The 17,570-nt window shown below is 38.3% G+C and overlaps 1 protein-coding gene across 8 annotated transcripts in view; it reads right to left on the bottom strand.

Moving 5' to 3' along the window:
• The window catches only part of ATE1 (arginyltransferase 1), a 169,757-nt gene that overhangs the window by 75,266 nt on the left and 76,921 nt on the right, over positions 1 to 17,570 (bottom strand). For 7 of the 8 annotated variants that reach the window (XM_061187570.1, XM_061187580.1, XM_061187593.1 and 4 more), the window contains one exon: positions 15,123 to 15,222. The exons of the other annotated variant lie outside the window; for it this stretch is intronic. In XM_061187570.1, coding sequence (XP_061043553.1) covers positions 15,123 to 15,222 — 100 coding nt within the window. The remainder of the gene's footprint in view (positions 1 to 15,122; positions 15,223 to 17,570) is intronic. 8 annotated transcript variants of the gene reach the window in all.

Genomic DNA, 17,570 nt, shown 5'->3' with positions numbered 1-17,570 from the left:
CCAGCTCCTAGAGAAATGGAAATAAAAACACAAATAAACAAATGGGACCTAATGAAACTTAAAAGCTTTTGCACAGCAAAGGAAACCATAAACAAGACGAAAAGACAACCCTCAGAATGGGAGAAAATATTTGCAAATGAAGCAACTGACAAAGGATTAATCTCCAAGATCTACAAGCAGCTCATGCAGCTCAATAACAAAAAAACGAACAACCCAATCCAAAAATGGGCAGAAGACCTAAATAGACATTTCTCCAAAGAAGATATACAGATTGCCAACAGACACATGAAAGAATGCTCAACATCATTAATCATTAGAGAAATGCAAATCAAAACTACAATGAGATATCATCTCACACCGGTCAGATTGGCCATCATCAAAAAATCTAGAAACAATAAATGCTGGAGAGGGTGTGGAGAAAAGGGAACACTCTTGCACTGTTGGTGGGAATGTACATTGATACAGCCACTATGGAGAACAGTATGGAGGTTCCTTAAAAAACTACAAATAGAACTACCATACGACCCAGCAATCCCACTACTGGGCATATACCCTGAGAAAACCATAGTTCAAAAAGAGTCATGTGGGGCTTCCCCGGTGGCGCAGTGGTTGAGAGTCCGCCTGCCAGTGTGGGAGACACGGGTTCGAGCCCTGGTCCGGGAGGATCCCACATGCCGCGGAGCGACTGAGCCCGTGCGCCACAACTACTGAGCCTGAGCTCTAGGGCCTGCGAGCCACAACTACTGAAGCCCGTGCACCTAGAGCCCGTGCTCCACAACAAGAGAAGCCACCGCAGTGAGAAGCCCGCGCACCGCAACAAAGAGTAGCCCCCGCTCGCCGCAACTAGAGAAAGCCCGCGTACAGCAACAAAGACCCAACGCAGCCAAAAAATAATAAATAAGTAAATAAAATAAAATTAAAAAAAAAAAAAAAAAAAAAAAGAGTCATGTACCAAAATGTTCATTGCAGCTCTATTTACAATAGCCAGGACCCGGAAGCAACCTAAGTGTCCATCATCGGATGAATGGATAAAGAAGATGTGGCACACATATACAATGGAATATTACTCAGCCATAAAAAGAAATGAAATGGAGGTATTTGTAATGAGGTGGATGGAGTTAGAGTCTGTCATACAGAGTGAAGTAAGTCAGAAAGAGAAAAACAAATACAGTATGCTAACACATATATATGGAATCTAAGAAAAAAAAAAAAAAAAAAAAAAAAAGGCCATGAAGAACCTAGTGGCAAGACGGGAATAAAGACACAGACCTACTAGAGAATGGACCTGAGGATATGGGGAGGGGGAGGGGTGAGATGTGACAGGATGAGAGTGTGTCATGGACATATATACACTACCAAATGTAAAGTGGATAGCTAGTGGGAAGCAGCCGCATAGCACAGGGAGATCAGCTCAGTGCTTTGTGACCACCTAGAGGGGTGGGATAGGGAGGGTGGGAGGGAGGGAGATGCAAGAGGGAAGAGATATGGGAACATATGTATATGTATGGCTGATTCACTTTTTTATAAAGCAGAAGCTAACACACCATTGTAAAGCAATTATACTTCAATAAAGATGTTTAAAAGAAAGAGAAAAACAAATACAGTATGCTAACACATATATATGGAATCTAAGGAAAAAAAAAAAAAAATGGCCATGAAGAACCTAGTGGCAAGACGGGAATAAAGACACAGACCTACTACAGAATGGACTTGAGGATATGGGGAGGGGGAAGGGTGAGATGTGACAGGGTGAGAGAGTGTCATGGACATATATACACTACCAGATGTACAATAGATAGCTAGTGGGAAGCAGCCGCATAGCACAGGGAGATCAGCTCGGTGCTTTGTGACCACCTAGGGGGGTGGGATGGGGAGGGTGGGAGGGAGGGAGATGCAAGAGGGAAGAGATATGGGAACATATGTATATGTACAACTGATTCACTTTGTTATAAAGCAGAAACTAACACACCATTGTAAAGCAATTATACTTCAATAAAGATGTTTTTAAAAAATAAATAAACCTTTAATTCAAATATAAACCACATATTATATAGCACTATCATTTCAGAATTACAAATGTTCTAAATTATTTGCAATGCTTTTTCAATTTGAAGAAAAAAGCAAATGCAAGAGTATCTTCACTGTTCATCTGACAATTCAAATATAACAACTTTCTCATTACTCTAAAAGTAAACATTTTAATAACTTATATTTGATTAATATTGCCAAAATTATAAAAAGAGCTATCCTGTAGAAATGCCAAATGATGCCACTTTATTTGGCATAGGTATGCACTTTCCCTCTAACCAATAATCAAATTATCCATTATTCTTGTATCTCCATACAGCCATTCAAAGATTTATTGAACATTTACTATAAATCAGGGATTGCTGTTACAATAAGTAATAAATGAGCTCAAACTCCATCTTTCAAGAAGCTTAGATTCTAAAGAGAGAGACAGGAAAACACAGTGCAGAAATGTCAGATATCAACGTGTAAGTTGCAATGGAAACATATATGTAGGAGAGTCAGGCAGGGTTTCAGAGTAGAAGCAAACCTGAGATGAATCTTGCAAGGTGAAAAGGAATAAAGGGAAGATATAATTTTTAGAGCATGATACAGCAGCCAGGAGCCATAGCGGAAAAGGATTAATAATTTGGGCTACATAAAAATTTAAAACTTCTGTATGATTATATAAATATACACACCATAAACAATAATAAAGGCAAATGACAAAATGGGATGTGATCAGCAAACGCTAAATGTTTGCAATTACAACTGTTAATAAAGAGTTCTTCATTATGTTTTAATCATTCTCTTAACTGTATTTCCACAAAACATATCATCCTGTTTAAATTAAAGAGGTTCTCCACAGCTTTTATTTTTTGAAGTTATTTGGAAGAAACGTACAAGAGCAAGTGATTTATCCGCACATCATTCAGTACTTAAATCAAGCATTCCCAGTAGAACAGACTGACCAATGTAATTCTCAAGTTAACTGAGGAATTTGTTCATTTAATGGAATCAATGCTAAGTCTGAAAAAGGGGAAGCTGGGACATTTTGCCATAACACAAATATAATGACACAGAAATAATTTAATTGACATATTTATTAAACTAGTATATGAAGGGAAGTACCCTTAAGAAACTGAAAGTAATTATACAGCTGGGGAAAAAAAATTCAGTCTTAACCTCTAGCTCAACCATACCCCAAAATCAATTTCAGATAGATTACTGAATTGTGAAAGGTAAAAGTATAACATTCTCAACAGAAAATATAAGAAAACATTTCCATGGCCATAGGGTAGGCAGATTTTCCTTGAACAAGACACGAAAGCAATAAAGATAAACTGGACTTCATGAAAATTAGAAACTTCTGCTCATCAAAGGATACCGTTAAGAGAAAGAAAAGGTAAGCAGTGAGTGGAAGAAGATATTTATAAAATATTTATGCAACACAGAATTTTACCCAGAATATATAAAGAACTTCTACAAATAACTGACACAGACAGCCCAGGAGATAAATGGGCAAAAGACCGGAACAGATACTTTACACTTGGCCAACAGACAAATGACAAGGTGCTCAACGTCATCAGTCAACAGCAAAATGCAAATTAAACCCACAACACACCATCCTTGCTAGACACCTATCAGGAGGTCTGCTGCCAGTGGCAGTGTAAATTAGTATAATCACTTAAAAAAATGTTGGGCAGTATGAAGTAAACCTGAATATTCCCACAACATATAATCTGGTAATTCCACACCTAGGTCTATACGACTCAGAAATGCACACATATGTTCACCAAAAGACACGTACGAAGTGCTCACAGTTGCACTTATACTAGCCAAAACCTAGAAACAGTCCATCCACAGTAGAATGGGCAGACAGGCAATGATAATGAACCATCCATGTACACAGAAGCATGTGGGTGAATCTTACAAATGTACTGCTGAGTGAAACAAGTCAGTCACGAGATAAAATACACTAAGTGATTCCATTTTATGAAGGGTTAAAACAGGCATGATTAGTCTTTCATGGAAACCTGTGGGTGTGGGATAACAATCAAGGTGGCATGAAAGAGGGCTGTGAGGGCTGTGAGGGCTGGAGTGTTCTGCTTCTTGATCTTGGTGCTGGCTGCACAGGTGTAGTCACCTTGTGACCATCTGTCAAGCTGTACGCTTAAGAACGGTACATTTTTCTGTATATATATCACACTTTGATAAGAAGTTTACTTAAAAAAAGAAACAACTACAGAGAGGAAATTCACAGAAAATATAAACTGTACTGCTGAAATGGGACTCTTAAATTTTCCCTAAGCCCAGTGTCTCAATGAGAGCGGCCTGCACAGAAGGCCAGCTCCCTGCACAGTTTTCACTTACTTTCTTCCACTTCCCGGCTTTAACCATGAAGATGGATGCCTGCCTTCCACATGTCACGCGCATCAGTAAACTCACTGAGCACCTTCTATTTGCCAGTGAATTTGCCGGGCCCTGGGGACAGTGACAGGTAAGACACGGTTGCTCAAGGAACTGACAAGCGGGGACCACGTGTGATCATCTTCCTCCTGCCCCGGCACCTAGCGTGATGTTTTGTACAGGGTGGGCCTTCCATCAACGCTGACTGATCAGCACACCTACAACAGCAGAGCGCAAGGGGAGCTACAGATGAAGCAATTAGAAAGGACCAGAGTTCACACAACTGGAGAGGCCAGCTCCAGCTTCCGTACAGGGGGAGTGGAATGGGCGGGGGCCGAAGTGGGAGACACCGAGAACGGTGCACTGAAGAGCGGTGCACACGCTGGGTCTGGACGTGTACACGCAGGGATGAGTGAGATCCCTTTCAGATGGGAGGGACTCAGGCTCAGGCGGGGAGGAAGGGCAGTTCAAAGGTACATGAAACAATGCCTGGCAGTCAGCGAACAGGGCTGTGTAAAGGAGGACAGCAAACTTTCATCTTCAGGAGGTCAGGGCAGAGCTTGGATCTGAGCCTTTTTCAAAAGCTCCAGAGATGATTGAGGTTTTTCAAAGGTTAGGAATCACGTTCTATACCAAGCCTTCCATTTCACTGTGGAAACATACATGAGGAGAAGGATGGGAAAAATAAGGGATTGATTAAATATGTTCTTATTCCCCAGTAAACATTTACTTTTACTTAAATGTGCAAGTATTTTAGGTTTCTCCAAAATAAAAAGTTATATATACCTCATCATAAATCTGATAAACAATGCCATTTATATGAATTTCAATTTTTCAAACTCTCCTTCATGTTGCTAAAATTAAAATGTGAGTTAATGCAAACTCTGGGCAAGAACCCCTATTGAGCTTTAATTTTCTCATCTGTAATGAGAAGCTTAGAACACGTGACCCACTTTTGACTCTGATGTGGCAAAATTCCACCTGTGACAATTTTAAGGACAAGAATATGTGATGAACATGTTATTCTTTTACCTCCCACTGCCTGCAGGAGGCATCAAAAATCCCTTACTACAATCATTCTGTGGTAATTTTTTCTACTGACCATGTCTAATTCACTGGTCACTTATTTTAACATCAAGAAAAATAGATGCTGAATCAAAAACTCGAGTGTTTTGTTCTGTACTGTGGGTAACTGATGAGGTTATCTGTATTTCTTTCAAACCAGCAGTAGCAAAGTCACTACCACATGTACCCAAAAGCATCACCCTGGGTTGCAAGACTGCAGTAAAATAACATTGGCTAATTTGTCTAGTCAGGAAACTTTGAAAAGCTTGGGAGCCCGGGGATTTCAGTAGCACAGGATTTTGCAGATGCAGCTCTGTAAACCCCAATTTTTGGGGGGAGGTGCTTTTGCAATAGTAATGCCAACTACCTTCTTTTAGGGAAACTCCTGCAGAATTCCAGAGGGGCGGTTTGACCACAATCAAGCTGAGGCATTGAGTTTAAGAATGATTAATCACAGATGAATTAGCCTTTTGTTCCTTTTCTGACATTTCTAAACCCTTTCTGATGTTTCAGCTATCTGATGTCTGGCCATGTCATGATACCAAAGCAGACTGCCTGGATCACTGTTTACTTTGGCCTGCATACAAGTCTGGATAAAGAGCTCAGTCAAAACACCTCCTTCAGATCACAGAACGGCCTTACAGCAGCAGTCTGAGAGACAACACGAAGAAGAAATTTTTAAAATTATTCCTAACCCCATTTCTATATACTCCAATTTTCACTTTGAAAGGAAACTGAACAGTTTTGAAATGTATGAGAAGGTGTCAAAATAGAGATATAAACTAAGCTTTACATGCAAATATTAAACATTTTGAAAGCACAGGAAAATCCATTTTTAAAAAAGCTTTACAAAACTAAATATACTTAAAGCCATAGCTGAATTTTTTATGTATATATAATGATACATATATATACAAACTATTGATACATAACATGTATATAAACTATATATAAAATAAATAAATATAAACCAACAGCTCGGTTTTTAAAAATACTGGTTTTTAAGCAGAATTTTAAAACACAGACCTGTCCACGTGTTCGCCCTCTGCAGTGGCATGTGCTCCAGGAGGTGCCTCCACCCCATCCCCAATCACAGCTGCCCTAACTCCATTCCCCTGGCTAGCCACTGACTCAGGCACGGAAAAGAGGCACAACTCTGACAATGAAATGAGTGAAGTAGGCTAGGAGGCTTCCTGGTAAGGTTTTTCTTGATCTCAAAAAAAAGACAGCAATCACCTCACACACATTAGGATAGCTACTGTCAAAACAAATGAACAAGAAAACAGAAAATAACAAGATCTGGCGAATGTAATGGTACAGCTGTTATGAAAAACAGTATGGTGGTTCCTCAAAAAATTACACAAGTATTACCATATGATCCAGCAATTCTACTTCTGGGTATGTACACAAAAGAACTGAAAGCAGAGCCTTGAGCAGGTATTTGCACAGCCATATTCACAGAAGCATTAGTCACAATAGCCAAAAGATGGAAGCAACTCAAGTGTCCATCAATGGATGAATGCATAAACAAAATGTGGCATATACACACAACCAAGTATTATTCAGCCTTAAAAAGGAATGAAATTCTGACACCTGCTACTACATGGATGAACCTTGAGGACATTATGCTAAGTGAAATAAGCCAGTCACAAAAAGATAGACACTGTACCATTCCACTTATATGAGGTCCCTAGAGCAGTCAAATTCAGAGAGACAGAAAGTACAGTGGTGGTTGCCAGGGGCTGGGGGGAGAGGGGAATGGGGAGCTATTGCTTAATGGGATCAGAGCTTCAGTTTTGCAAGACGAAAGGAGTTCTGGAGATGGACGGTGGTGACGGCTGCACAGCAACGTGAATGTACTTAATTAACACTTCTGAACTGTGCACTTAAAAATGGTTAAGATAAATTTTGTCATGTACCTTTTATCACAATTAAAAGTAATATTTTTTAAAAAAGAGACACAGGAGACAATATTATACTTTTCTGATTCTAGCTACTGCTGATGGTCTGTGACGCCTGAAGGCCAGCAACCACCTTGGAACTGTGAGAGGAGCAGACCAAGAGGACAAGCGTCCACTGAGGGCGGCAGCCAGAAAACCACACTATCCGCTCCCGCTTCAGCAGGAGAGCTTCTCCAAGGAGAAACTCTCCCAAGCTGAAGATATAATTTCCATTCATTTCAGCCAGTTCCTGAGTCCCCAAATCAGTACTGATTTATGCCAAACAGTACCAAGTCCCATTAAAATGGTCACAATTATGGTTAACAGTTAAAGTGAGCAATGACAACACAACAAATCAAGACAACTTCTTTTCATAATGACTCTGTTTTCTAGCTCTCATTAAATTCCTCTGTGACTACCCTTTGCTTTAATCTAAGACTATGGCCACAGACAAAACCTAGCTGACTATGTACTATTTACATAAATCAACCTTTATTTAAAACACACATACACAGAGAACAGTAAAACCAAAATAATTTGGTAAAAATGCATTTTAGGGAATATTATGCACAAGAATATAACTGCTATCACCTAGCAAACCGCTAGGAGGCTCTACTGCAACACATGCCATCTAAGAAACTATGAAAATGACCACATGGTGATTTTCATCTTGCAGTGCTCAACATTAGCAAGGCAAGCAAAATCAAAATGTGTCATTATGTTAACAAATGCCTCGTAGGCCCAAGTCTGGGTATTAAATAAAATGCTGTATAAAGATGAATTCTCGTAAGCCAAGTGGGCACATCTTTAGGTATGACCACACATGCAAATTAAGTAACTTTGCCGAAACTCTCTCACACTGAGCTGTCAGCAACTTCACAGATCAGTTCAGCTCAATTCAGGAAATGAGTCTGCACAGCTCAACACAGAATGATTTCCATCTACATGGAAATCTCCAACTGTATCTAGTGATTTCCATCCTACAGCATGTGTTTCGGTCATCTGTTGGTGAGTTAACAAACCACCCCAAAACTCAGAGGCTTAAAAAAACAACAATTAATTATTCCTCATGATTCTGTGGGTTGGCTACAGCTCAGCTAGGTGGTTCTTCTGCCCATATCTCTTAGGCTCAGTCATGCAGCTGCATTCAGCTTGCTGCTTGGCTGGGGCTGACACATCCAAGATGGCCTGAGGCCTCCCAAATGGCCTCTCATGCCAGCAGGGTAGTCAACCTTTTACATGATGACTGGCTTCAAAGACAAAGGAAGTGAAAGCTGTCTGCCCTCTTAAGGCTTGGGCCTGTCTGAAGTCTCAGACATACTTTTACAGTATCCTATTAGTCAGCGCAAGTCACAAGGCCAGTCCAATCCATGTTGAGGGAAACAGAATGTACCTCTGATGGACAGAGCAGCACACACAAACAGGGTACAGGGTAAGAGGAATTGATGATGGAAAGCTCTGGGAATCATCTATCAAATGATGGTCTTTCCTACACATAAAGATAGACTCTTCATTTCAACATGTCTTCATGACAGTTCATTACTCAATAAAAGAGTCTGTATATTTCAAACCTGTTAATTACTTTAATTTGCTCTACATTATAAATGTATTATATGGTGTTTATGATTTCTTTTCTTCTGCTAACTTTGGGGTTTTTTGGTTCTTCTTTCTCTAATTGCTTTAGGTGTAAGGTTAGGTTGTTTGAGATATTTCTTGTTTCTTGAGGTAGGATTGTACTGCTATAAACTTCCCTCTTAGAACTGCTTTTGCTGCATCCCATAGGTTTTGGGTCGTCATGTTTTCATTGTCATTTGTTTCTAGGTATTTTTTGATTTCCTCTTTGATTTCTTCAGTGATCTCTTGGTTATTTAGTAGTGTATTGTTTGTATTTTTTACAGTTTTTTTCCTGTAATTGATATCTAGTCTCATAGCGTTGTGGTCGGAAAAGATACTTGATACGATTTCAATTTTCTTAAATTTACCAAGGCTTGATTCGTGACCCAAGATATGATCTATCCTGGAGAATGTTCCTTGAGCACTTGAGAAGAAAGTGTGTTCTGTTGTTTTTGGATGGAATGTCCTATAAATACCAATTAAGTCCATCTTATTTAATGTATCATTTAAAGCTGTGTTTCCTTATTTATTTTCATTTTGGATGATCTGTCCATTGGTGAAAGTGGGGTGTTAAAGTCCCCTACTATGATTGTGTTACTGTCGATTTCCCCTTTTATGGCTGTTAACACTTGCCTTATGTATTGAGGTGCTCCTATGCTGGGTGCATAAATATTCACAATTGCTGTATCTTCTTCTTGGATTGATCCTTTGATCATTATGAAGAGTCACGTACCACAGTGTTCATTGCAGCTCTATTTACAATAGCCAGGACATGGAAGCAACCTAAGTGTCCATCAACAGATGAATGGATAAAGAAGATGTGGCACATATATACAATGGAATATTACTCAGCCATAAAAGAAATGAAATGGAGTTATTTGTAGTGAGGTGGATGGACCTAGAGTCTGTCATACAGAGTGAAGTAAGTCAGAAAGAGAAAAACAAATATTGTATGCTAACACATATATATGGAATCTAAGAAAAAAAAAAGAAAAAAAGGTCATGAAGAACCTGGGGCAAGACAGGAATAAAGACACAGACCTACTAGAGAATGGACTTGAGGATATGGGGAGGGGGAAGGGTAAGCTGGGACAAAGTGAGAGAGTGGCATGGACATATATACACTACCAAATGTAAAACAGATAGCTAGTGGGAAGCAGCCGCATAGCACAGGGAGATCAGCTCGGTGCTTTGTGACCACCTAGAGGGGTGGGATAGGGAGGGTGGGAGGGAGATGCAAGAGGGAGGAGATATGGGGATATATTTATATGTATAGCTGATTCACTCTGCTATACAGCAGAAACTAACACACCATTGTAAAGCAATTATACTCCAATAAAGATGTTAAAAAAAACTTTACTATATGGTGAAGATTATAACTTAATATGTCCAAATCTACACCAGAAAATCCAAATGAAACATTGTCCTAGTTACAGGTACAGTCACTCGGTGCCACCTTATGCACTGGATTACAATTATGTGCCCCCTCGGATGTAACCTCCATTAGGGCAGAGCCCATATCTATACTGCTTACAACGGTATGCCCAGTGTCTAGTGCATACCAGGTACCTAAGAGACTGTTCTTTCTCAGTTATTAAAAATTCCTATTTTAAAATATATTCCGGGGCTTCCCTGGTGGCGCAGTGGTTGAGAGTCTGCCTGCCAATGCAGGGGACACGGGTTCGGGCCCTGGTCTGGGAAGATCCCACATGCCGCGGAGCAACTAGGCCCGTGAGCCACAATTACTGAGCCTGTGCGTCTGGAGCCTGTGCTCCGCAACAGGAGAGGCCGCAGCAGTGAGAGGCCCGCGCACCGCGATGAAGAGTGGCCCCCACTTGCCGCAACTGGGGAAAGCCCTCGCACAGAAACGAAGACCCAACACAGCCAAAAATAAATAAATAAATAAATTTAAAAAAAATAAAAAAATAAAAAAAAATAAAATATATTCCTTCTTTCTTTAATATCAGATAAAAATACACTTTTGTAGATTTTTCCATTGTATATTTTACAATATGGCAAAAACATATCACTACTAATGCTTGAAATACTTAGTTATGCACTAAGAAAGAAGACATAATTTTAGCTATTATTGTACTTACATGCTAAATTTACCCATTCAATCTTGAAAATGAGAAAAATTTTAATAGTGTATAATTCACTTTCTGTGAGCTATCTTTTATTGGTCTCTAGCTCTAGCCCTTCAACTTGAAATGAGAAACATTCATGCTTGGACCAATATCCATCTTATAATTTCAAATGGCACATTTTCCAGTTGAAAATTCCCATGTTTAAAAGCAGTTGTGTTATTCCCCCAAAACTGAGCGTTCTCATTTGCTCACAATAAAATATCCTTAATTGAAATGAAAATATCTTTACAGTTACCTAAAATGACATATCTTCAATCATGATGCAATGAAAACAATTTTCTTAAACAATACAAAAATTAAGAACAACATGTTCTTGAAGACCCAAAAGTATTCAAACCACCATGCCAGGAAAAAAATGCTGGCTTTACAAAATTAACTTAATATTCAAATATTTTATCATTCTTATCTCACGAATATTTACAAAGTCACTAAATGTAGTACAGATTTTCAGAACTGTCTTTCCCAAGAAGATATAATGTGAATATGATATAATATATTGGGAAATTTTCTAAGTTTTGTTTAAACGGTTAAAGTGAGTATTCCCCTCCACCTGCCTTTTCCACTCTGGGCTGCAACCTCGTTTTACAGGTTTTAATAGTGTTTCCAAATTCCCAACAGATATTAAATTTTGGGGATTTGGAAATGAGAAAGTGGGATTCCTGAAAACATAAGTTATTCCTAAAATACTTCCAATATTCTTCATATTCTTTACTCATTAGTATGAGTAATTAAAAATTGTTTAATAAGAAATATCATTTTAAGTAACACAGGCATACCCCGTTTTATTGTACTTTGCTTTACTGCTTTTTGCAGATATTGCGATTTTTATAATCGAATGTTTGTGGCAACCCCGAGTCAAAAGCAAGTCCATCAGCACTGTTTTTCCAACAGCATTTGCTCACTTTGTGTCTCTGTGTCACATTTTGCTATTTCCACCAGTGAAAAGATTACAACTTGATGAAGGCTCAGATGATGGTTAGAATTTTTTAGCAATAAAATATTTTTAAATTAAGGTATGTACACTGTATTTTTAGACATAATGCTATTGCACGCTTAACAGACTACAGTACAGTGTAAATATAACTTTTATGTGTACTGGGAAATCAAAAAATTCATGTGACTTGCTTTATTGCAATATTCGCTTTATTGTGGTGGTCTGGAACTAAACCCGCAATATCTCTGAGGTGTGCCTGTATTTACGAAAAACTTCAGCCTACAAAGAATATTAAAACACTGGAAACTGCCAGCAAACATTACTAGGTACTATTTCTAATAAACTAACATTTGGGTCTCTTACCATGCTAACAAGCACTACATAGAACCACAAATTAAAATTACCAATTTATGATCTTATTTTGCTTCTAAGTTATTCCTTGAAACACCATTAATATACTTTATATATAAAGTGAATAATATTTATTATATTTACATTGTTATGTACCTTGTAAACAGCAGATAGGGCCACAAAACACATAACACGGCTACAGCTACAAAGAAGACCGGCTAATTGAAGGGTGACTGCCCTCCTCCTCCTTTTTTATATGAATATGCATGGCACTGTCACCTATTCATTCTTATTTAAATGCTCCTTCTCCATGAAATGTGCTTCTCTGTCATACCTACTCTTTTTTGAGGTCTCTCTTCCCTTTTAATTAAACCCTTTCCTCTTCCATACCCTATGCAGCAAACCCCACTGCCTCCTAGGCCACTTACCAGACCACTGTATTGACCTGATTTTACGTAAAATATCCCCAATCTTCACCTATATTACAAGTTTTAAGAAGAAGGTTCATGTTTAAATCTTTTCACATCTTCAGAGCTTAAAGCAGTGCTCTGAGTAGATCAGAGGTATTTGGTTACTGTTATTATGGTAGGCAGGATGTATGTAGTCTGTTCCTTTATACTGCTCTATACTTTCCAGAGCTTTTACAGTGGGCTACTGATACTTGGAAAACATCAAAGAGTTTCATTAAAGAGAGTCATAAAATTTAACATCAAAAAAAACAAACAACCCAATTAAAAAATGGGCAGAGGACCTGAACAGACATTTTTCCAAAGAAGACATACAGATGGTTAACAGGCATATGAAAAGATGCTCAACATCACTAATCATCAGGGAAATGTAAATCAAAATTACAAGGAGATATCACCTCACACCTGTCAGAATGGTTATTATCAAAAAGACAACAAATAACAAGTGTTGACGAGGATGTAGAGAAAAGGGAACCCTCATGCACTACTGGTGGAAATGTAAATTGGTATAGCCACTATGCAAAACACTATGGAGGTTCCTCAAAAAATTGAAAATAGAACCACCATACAATCTAGCAATTCCACTTCTAAGTATTTTTCCAAAGAAAAACACCAATTCAAAAAGAGACACGCACCCCCTATGTTCACTGCAGCATTATGTACGATAGCCAAGATATGAAAGCAACCTAAGTGCCCATCAATAGATGAATGGATAAAGAAGACAGGTGTGTGTGTGTGTGTATGTTTGTGTGTATGTATATACACACACACACAATGGAATATTACTTAGCTATAAAAAAGAATTAATTCTTGCCATTTGTGACAACATGGATGGATCTAGAGGGTATTATGATAAGTGAAATAAGTCAGACACAGAAAGACAAATACCATATGATTTCATTTATAAGTGGAATCTAAAAAACAAAACAAATGAACAAACATAAAAAATAAAAAATAAAAAAAACCAGACTCATAGATGCAGAGAACAAACTGGTGGTGCCAGAGGGGAGTGGGTGGGGAATGAGTGAAATAGGTGACGGAGAATAAGAGGCACAAATTTCCAGTCACAAAATAAATGAGTTATGGGGATGAAATGCACAGCATTGGGAATATAGTCAATAATACTATGGGACTTCCTTGGTGGTCCAGTGGTTAACACTCTGCGCTTCCACTGCAGGGGGCGCAGGTTCAATCCCTGGTCAGGGAACTAAGATCCCACATGCCACGTGGGGCAGACAAAAAAAATAAAAACATAAAAATAAATTAAAATTTTAAAAAATAAAATAAAATTAGGCCTGGAAATTAAGATAATAATAATATTGTAATAGCTTTACATGGTGACACACAATTACTAGACTTCTCGCTGTGATCATTTTGTAATGTACAGAAATGTCGAATCACCATATTGTACACCCAAAACCAACACAGTGTTGCAGGTCAATTATACTTCAATAATAAAAAATACAATAAAATAAAAATAAAGAGAGTCATAAATGGTAAGACCTTCTGTTAAAAGGGAAATTCTGAAATATACTTAAATCTGACAATAATACAATGAATTACAAAGTAAGAACAGTGGAGACTGTAGTTCTCATTACAGAAAGCTTCATTTCTGAGGCAGCAAAGAGATTTCCTTAATTAACCCATTCAAACCCTTTCAAAACTCCAAATTCTGTGCTCTGAGACAAAAATCATATTAAAGATTCATTTTCCCATAATGAAAACCTTACCAACATTTGCACATACTGTGCTATGGAAAATATCTTACTACTTACGCCGAGCTCCAGTTTTTCTGGACTGTGACCGTGTCCAGAGGAAACAAAGCTACAGCTGAACGGAGGGGGGAGAGGGTGCGGACGCACCTCAAGAAGGCAGATTTCCTTAATGGGTACTGCCGCACTACCCCAAGTAAGCAGGGCCCTACTGAAGTTCTAGAATAGCTGGGATAGACTCAGTGAATTCCCACAGATTAACCTACATTAAACAAATATTAAGTGCCTATTTTGTCAGGCACTGTTTTAGGCAATGAAGAAGCTAGATTCTATGAAAAGTTTAAGACACATTTAAAAATAATTCATGATTTACATAAAAATGTACAAGCATGTTAAACTAATATGATGAGAAACTACGAAAGCACTAATTTTCATAACTTGAATCTATAGCAAACATGTGTGAAAATCAACTTTACCTTATATTTCATCTTGGGACATGAATGAATGTAGAAACCCATATAGTAATAGCTGAGTTGAGGTGTTTTCTCATGAAGCTGCCTAGTAAAAGCAATTTCTCTGCCAAAAGAAGAATAAAGATCAAGGTACAGTTAAATTTAGTTCCAAAATTCAAAGTACTGTACAATTTGGTAACACATATTTGATAAAATCTGACATTAAGCTATCAAAAAGAAAAATCCAAGTGTTGAAAGAAAAACAGTTTTAAAAACACTTTAAGATGACTTTTACTAAAGAGACACCAAAAAAAAGTACATTATTTTAGCAAATGCACCAAAGTTCTGGTTTTACTCTTCATTGGGCATAGCAGTATATCTAAAATTCAAAGAGCATAAAAGTACAAAGATCTATTTAATACAATTCCTTATTATTCATTGTCACCTGGAGTTCTCAAAGACTGGATTTATCAGGTTAAAAACAGTACAACAAATTTTAGAAAGCTCAAAAACCAACAAATTTCAGGAAGAATATTACTATGACCATCTACATGCAAACACTTTCAACTATATATGACACATTACTCTCTCCTATGTCCAGATGCTACTTTAATATTTATTTTCTCTAAAACTAAAGAGGGGGGAAAAAACCATGCTCTCTCACTGCCTTTCCTCTATTTGTTGGCACAGGCAAGGATTAATTGAAAAAAGAAGCTGTCAGCAATGCCTATGCTCAACGTGGTTTTAATTTGTATTCGGATAAATCTGGGCACAGAATTTCATCCTACTTGTCCAACTGAATGACCGCTTGTGTTCGAGAGCTTTAAGCAAAGCTTCAGTACGTTTCTAAAGTATGAGAAAAATTGTTTTGTTTTTATGTTTGTTTCTTGAAGGTTTTAATTTCCTTTTCTTTTTCTTTGTTTTTAGTAGCAATGGATGCTTGAAATCCAAGGATTTATTTTTTAAGGGAACAGTCTGTGCATTTTGCAAGTTCAAATGTAAAGCATTGAAGGGTTGTTACCCTAAAAATTCATTTTTACAACAAAAGTATTTCTAAATCCAAACAGACTGAACATTATTAGGCTAAAACAGAATAGATCCTATTATTCCCAAAACTAACCCACTCTTAAGGTTCAAACTGAGGAAGAACGCAATGATACAGCAATGCAGGACCACCCAGCTCTGATGAGGACTGCAATACCCACCAGCCCTCCTTCACTCGGCCCTGCTCATCTCAGTTAACTGCAGCACCACTCCACCACCAAGCTGTTCAGGCCCCAAGCCTATGATCCATACTTAATTGTTCTCTTCCTCTCACCCCTGTGTCCAACCCATCAACAAGTCCAGTTGGCTCTATCTCCAAAATATACCGTGAATCTGACCATTTCTCACCACCTCCACCTCAGGTATTTTGGTCCAAGCCACCATTAGGCCTCCCGTGGACGACTCTAACAGCCTCCCAAATAGAGTTCCGGTTTCCACTCTGGCCCCTCCATAACCTCACAGAGCAGTCTAAGTAGTCTTTTACAATATTAATCAGGTGAGGTAACCTCTCCAAACCCTTCACCCTCACACTGGGTTGGTATCACACTTAGATAAAATCCAACCTCCTTACCATTACCTATAAGCCCTTCTCCATCTGTCCCCTCATCAACACCACCTGCCTCGCTGCCATCCTTGCACAGCACTGTCTAGGTCCTACCCCGTTTCCTAGCCCATAAGGCCTTCCTTCTCTTCACTCCAACCACCTCAGGGCACTTGGACTTGCTACCTTTGACCTGGACGTCTATCCTCAGATTTTTACATAGCTGGCTCCTATTCTTCTTTCTTGGCTTTTCAGAGAGGTCTTTCCTAACCACCCTATATAAAAAGGGCCTCATGCCTACTACCATAATTTTATTTTTGTCACAGCACAACAGAGTCTCTAAAATTGTGTTGTCAGTTTTCTAATTTACTGTCTGCTTTGACAAAGCTGGAAAAACCCTGTCTTACTCACATCTACAAATAGTTCCAGGACACAAAGACTGTGCTCAAATAAACATCTGTTAAGCAAATTAATTGCATTTCTAAAATTCATCTTGCTAAAAAAAAAAAAAGGAAATAAATTCCATGCTCATGATCCCCAATTCAAACATTTTTAAAATCTGTAGACTAGATTACATAAAAATCTAGTAATCTGTAATCTTGATTACAGATTAAAATATAAAAACTCTTTATTGATTGTACGATTGCTTAAGAAACTGAAGAAATGGAGGAAAAATTTAACAGGCTTCACTGAAATACATTAAAATCAGTAATGGAACTGGCAACTTGTAACCTACTCTCCCCAATTTTGCTTCATAATGTCAGTCTCCTGGCTGCCTTTCCTCTTCTATAAACTCAGCAATTCAGATTCTCAAGAGCACGGAAACAGATGCAGTGGGCAATCTCCTCACTCTCCACTGACCCCAGCTTTCGTGCTCTCAGGCTCCT

Source organism: Eubalaena glacialis, chromosome 1, assembly GCF_028564815.1.
Source record: "Eubalaena glacialis isolate mEubGla1 chromosome 1, mEubGla1.1.hap2.+ XY, whole genome shotgun sequence".
NCBI classification, from domain to species: Eukaryota; Metazoa; Chordata; class Mammalia; order Artiodactyla; family Balaenidae; genus Eubalaena; species Eubalaena glacialis.
The sequence above is the reverse complement of the archived record's forward strand: the minus strand, read 5'-3'. Positions and strand labels throughout refer to the sequence as shown.